This window comes from Gossypium hirsutum, chromosome A06 (genome assembly GCF_007990345.1).
Source record: "Gossypium hirsutum isolate 1008001.06 chromosome A06, Gossypium_hirsutum_v2.1, whole genome shotgun sequence".
Lineage (NCBI taxonomy): Eukaryota > Viridiplantae > Streptophyta > Magnoliopsida > Malvales > Malvaceae > Gossypium > Gossypium hirsutum.
In genome coordinates this window covers 120,368,463-120,373,668 of record NC_053429.1, presented here as the reverse complement: position 1 = coordinate 120,373,668, position 5,206 = coordinate 120,368,463, and the positions used below count along the sequence as shown (strand labels likewise).

The following is a 5,206-nucleotide window of genomic DNA, read 5'->3' as shown; positions in this document are numbered from 1 at the left end:
TCTATAATGTAGAATTTTTCACTCATTAGCATCTAATTCAATTCTAATTCACTTCAAAATTTATGGCCTTAAATTTTTGAACTTAAACTTTTACTCCAAATTCTACAATTTTTACAAATTAGTCCCTGCTCAATTAACCTATCAATTGAGCTAATTCTTCTTAATTAGCATTTTATTTAACTATTTTAAGCTACTACACAGCCTTTGAAATTTATAATTTTAACATCAAACCCTAATTCTCAACTTTTTCACGATTAAGTCCTAAAAATCAATTTCTACTAAAATCTCTTAAAATTCATGATATAATGAATTAAAATCTTCAAGTCCATGATAATTCATCTTAACCATACGACATTTATCTAAGGAAACTTTCAATTTCACTTATAGAATCAAAAACTAATGAATTCTATAGTTGGACCTAATTGTAAAAGTCACAAAAACATAAAGATTTCAAAGAAAAAGCAAGAATTGAACTAACATGGTGCAAAAATATGATAAAACAGCTTATTCCAGACCTCTTATGGCATTTTTACTGAAGAAAAATGGCGATTTCTTTAGATTTTTTAATTTAGTCTTTATTTTATTTAGTTAATTTGCAAAATATCCAATTTTACCCTTATTTCACCTTATTTTCTTGCTGATTTTCTTGCCCAAACCGTCCAACCCATATAATTTGGGTCTAATTGTCTTTTAAATCCCTCCTTATTAATCACTTAAGCTATTTATCACTATAGAACAAATTCTATACATTTTTCAATTTAGTTCTTTTTAATTAATTGACTATCAAAACATTAAAATTTTCTAACGAAACTTTAATACTAACTCAATAACACTCCATAAATATTTTTAAAAATATTTATGGCTAAGTTTATAGATTCGAGGTCTCGATACCTCGTGTTTGACCCATTTGACCTAACAAATTCTTTTAATTCACATAAATCTCTAATTTTTTTTCTAAATTCACACTTGATTCGTTAATATCAATTTACTAAATTTTCAAACTTACTCGTCAGATTTAGTGATCTCGAATCATTGTTCTCGACACCATTGAACTTTAGGCTGTTACACCAATACACATTAAAAATTAATTCCTTGCCAAGTAATAAAATAATAATTCACACATTGTATTTTTGGTCAAAATTTTACTTTAGTCCTCCAACTTTTCAAATTTTGCAGTTTGATCCATTTGCCACATTCTCACACTCATAATTTTTTTTCATTGGTTTTCATTTTTTATATCAATTTTACTTTCATGAAAATTCTTTTTTTTTTGATTCATTTTAAAATTTTCTCGAAATTTCATTATATCTAATCTCGGAAGAGTGCCATATGTCAAACTGAAAATTTAAGCATCTGAAGAACACCTACTTCCTTGAACCTTTTGTTTTCTTCTTTGATGAAGAAGGTACATGGGGTCTTTCAGTGCGTGTGGTCCTCATTTGAGTAAGTAGTTCTACAATGGGGACATATCCTATGGGTTAGTTTCTTCATCATCTTTAGACTCAAGATTGAGAAATGTTTCTCATAATAATCCTTTTCCTCTTAGAAGCATCAAGGAACAAAGGCTCCTCTCCTTTTCCAACATTCTTTCTTGCTTCATAAATGGCTTCGATTTCCTTTACAATAGATGCCCTCGTTCGTCTATCTTAACTAGTAGCTAAAAACCAGAACTGCCTTTAACTTAATATAATCTCTTCAAATGAGTGATTTATGTGGACTATCTATTTTATTTATTATTTATCTCAAAAGTAATTTATTTAATTAAAAATACAATAATCATTATTAATTATCTATCAAGGTTGATGTATTTTTATTAGAACTAAAGTCATACTTAAATACTTTAATCTAATTTGTAATAGTAACATGATCATTTTCTTTGACGCATCAACAGTTTATACTTGACACAAGGCCACTTGTAATTAACCTAAGTTTTCTTCGTCTTAGTCTAATATTAAAAAAATTGAGATAAATATTAAATTTATACATGAATTTTGATTTGATGTAATTATACAAAATTTGAATTGTGGTTCATATATATATATGAAATTTTTATTTTGATTTAATCGTATACATTTAAAAAATAAATACATTTATTTTCATAGCAAATTAATATAATTGTTTATATATGTGATATATCAATGTAAAATAATGTTAATTAGATCATGTTATTAGTGATTTGTAAAAATTGAATAAAATTAAAGATTCATGTATAAAATCATATGAAATTAAAGTTTATGGATGACATTAAAGTTGAAATAAATACGGACACATTCTAAGGTAACAAATAATAAAGGCGTCCAAATAAGAAATCCTAGTAAGATTATAAATTGCATTTATTTTGTTCCTTCGTCTGACTGACAAATATGGAAATATTTAACCTTGCTGCATCTGGCTGTCTTTGATTTATTGCTTCCGGAAAATACAATTGTTGTTCAGGTGAAATCCTGCACATTTTACAACAATATCCTCGAGTAAAACGAAAAAGAAATCGAGTTAGGTCATTGGTTTTTCCAACAACGCTGACAAATACCACTCATTCTTGTCAACTCCACGATCAACCTTTTTCCCAACATTCCACCTTAGTTTTGTAAACCCAATTCGATCAAACATTGGAGCATAGGTTTGATTGAGCTGCGGTCCCTGACAGAAGAAATGGTCAAGCCAGAATAGCCCCCCTGGTCTCAACACTCTGTATATGTCATACAAGGCGAACTCCAACATTGCATCTGGGATCCAATTGCTCAAAATATGCATCGAATGCACTATATCCAATGTGCTCTCAAAGAATGGAAGCCTCTGCGAAACGCTAATATGTATTGGGATCAAGCCCCTGGATGCAATGAAACTATTGAATGGTCCATCCAGGTTCATTGAACTAGTGATGATGGTGATGTTCCGCTCTCTCATCCTTGCTGCGAAAGTGCCACTCCCACCTCCAATGTCAAGTCCGATTCGAATAGTCCCGGCTGGTTTCGTTTGAAGAACTTGATCGAGTCCATAATCTAATCCTCGATCGTAAAGCCATCTTCGTTTTTCTCGGCCTTGCAAGTCAAAGCAGTCCTTACAGTCGACGGTCCCTGGAAAGTTTTTACGGTCAATGAGGCATTGGTAACTTTTGCAAGTGTAGGGATCCCAAATGATGCTGGTATCTGGTGGGGTTGCCCAAAGGCTATCAGGAAATGGTGTTGGCTCAACATAACCGATGGGGGATTTGGGGTGGCATCTACGGCGAGGGAGTGGTTCACACCCCTTGAGCAAAAGCTTTTGAGCAAAAAGGTCATCCATAGGACATTCGCCACCAATATCATATGTCATGTACTGAGCCAGCTCCTTTTGAAACCTCAAGCAGGCTGCTCCAATAGGCGGATAGATCTCATCAGATGCCATCCTTGGGGAGTATCCTAATGGGAGTTTGTGAGGGAGAATGGCAAGCTTGAGTTCATCAGACAAGGAAGCAGTAGTAGGAGGAATGCCGAAAAAATCAGCTTCTTCGTCGACTGGTAATGAAAGCTTGCGTTCACGGATGATATCAATAACGAGGTCTCGCACAAGAAAGTTGGTGGAATTAATCTTGTGGTGCAAGTCAGCAATAAGAGAGTAACTGTCAAAGAGTTTGGACTTTGTAGAGTTGAGCTCCTGCAAGAGATGAGAAATGGTTTCCTGGTGAAGAAAGAGATGGGTATGGGGGGGGTCAGATGATGATAAGCTGAAAGGAAGGCTAGAAAAGATAAAGATGGTGACAAGGTTGGTAAATATCAGAAGGAAAAGCATTTTAAGCGTGAAGAAGAGATTGTTGTTGTGAAAAAATTGCCTTTTTGGATAGCGATCAGCTTCACTTCCCATGCTGCTGCTCCTTGATTTTGATTTCTTCAAAGGACTTGAGATAGAGAACATGGGGGTGGGGGAATTTTATGGATAGATTGGATGATGGGATTTGAAATTAAGCTAATTAATTTGGTCAGCTTCGATTCACGTTCTAATGGAGCTTCGTTCATTGTAATTCGCCGCCTCACACGTTAAAACTTTCAAATATTGTGATATTTTAATATTAAATAATAGTTTCTATTTTCCATTACTACTATTCAATAGTGGAGCCTAGTAGAGTACTAGGGGCCATTGCCCCATGTTTAAAATTTTTACAATTTAATTTTTTTAGATATATTATATTCTTTCCAAAAATATAAGTAGGCCTAAGGTTCAAATTTTTTACAATTTTCCCTTTATATATATATTATAGCCCTCCCAAAAATATAAGTAGTCCCCTCTAATATTTGTATAGTATTAAAAATAATATAAAAAATTGTTCTTGATAAAAATAAAGAGAAATATTTTCTTAAAAAAATTAAATGATTCATGATACTTTTTGAATGATATTTTTGTTAAATAATAAAAATTTAATATTTTATTTAAAATAATAATTATAAGTAATATAATTAATATATATAAAAAGAAAAGAAAGGAAGAACATATTTGTGCCTAGCAAAAAAATAAGAAGAAAAAAAATTTCTTCATGAATTTTCCTCCAAATTTTAAGTATAGGGTATGTCTTTTTTTCAAATTTGTCATAGATTTTGAATATGTATTAATAGTTTTTTATTTTATCAAGTGCATTAAAAGTTGCCATTAAAGAATATTGATGGAACTCGAAAACTTACAAAATTAAGTGAAATATGTATCTTTTTTGATAAAAAAATGACTAGGAGACAGTTTCTAACTTGTTAGAAGTGTAAAAACAAAACAAATTAAAATAGCTAAATAATGTTATAGTAAGTTTCGGCCGAAGTGAAGAGAAGGAAGAAAACTTTGGTCACTTTGTTTAAAAATACATCAAATGATAGCTTGTGAAATAGTGAGTATTTTGGTAAAAACGAAATAAAAAATAGTTAATTGAGTCGAAAGTAATGTGAATTTCGCATTTTTTACCCAAATAAGGCTTTGCAACAAAATGGAGGATGAGTTTTTTTTTTACAGATGATCTTATTGTTTATATTGAGAGAGAGATTGCCCAAACCTTTAATTTAGACTCTATATTTAGTGATTTTATCTGTTTGAAAGAATGTTGTGCACAATTTTAAATAATGATATGCTATTTTTTTAATTGTTTTTTTTAAATAGGGTTTTCTACCCAAATAATGTGAAAAAAATAACTAATTACCAAAATAGGCACCACACAAATTATTTATGAAAATGGGCAAAATCTACCGTA

The 5,206-nt window shown here is 31.1% G+C and overlaps 1 protein-coding gene across 1 annotated transcript; it reads right to left on the bottom strand.

The window, feature by feature from the left end:
- Positions 1-2,493: 2,493 nt before the first annotated feature.
- LOC107963131 (probable methyltransferase At1g29790) lies at positions 2,494-3,843 on the bottom strand. Its single transcript, XM_016899714.2, has one exon. It carries the CDS (start codon positions 3,841-3,843, stop codon positions 2,494-2,496), a length of 1,350 nt encoding a protein of 449 aa, XP_016755203.2.
- Between the last annotated feature and the right edge of the window lie 1,363 nt (positions 3,844-5,206).

Bases quoted from the DNA above. Each gene is read 5' to 3' on its own strand.
- LOC107963131 (XM_016899714.2), bottom strand. From the start codon at position 3,843: ATGGGAAGTGAAGCTGATCGCTATCCAAAAAGGCAATTTTTTCACAAC.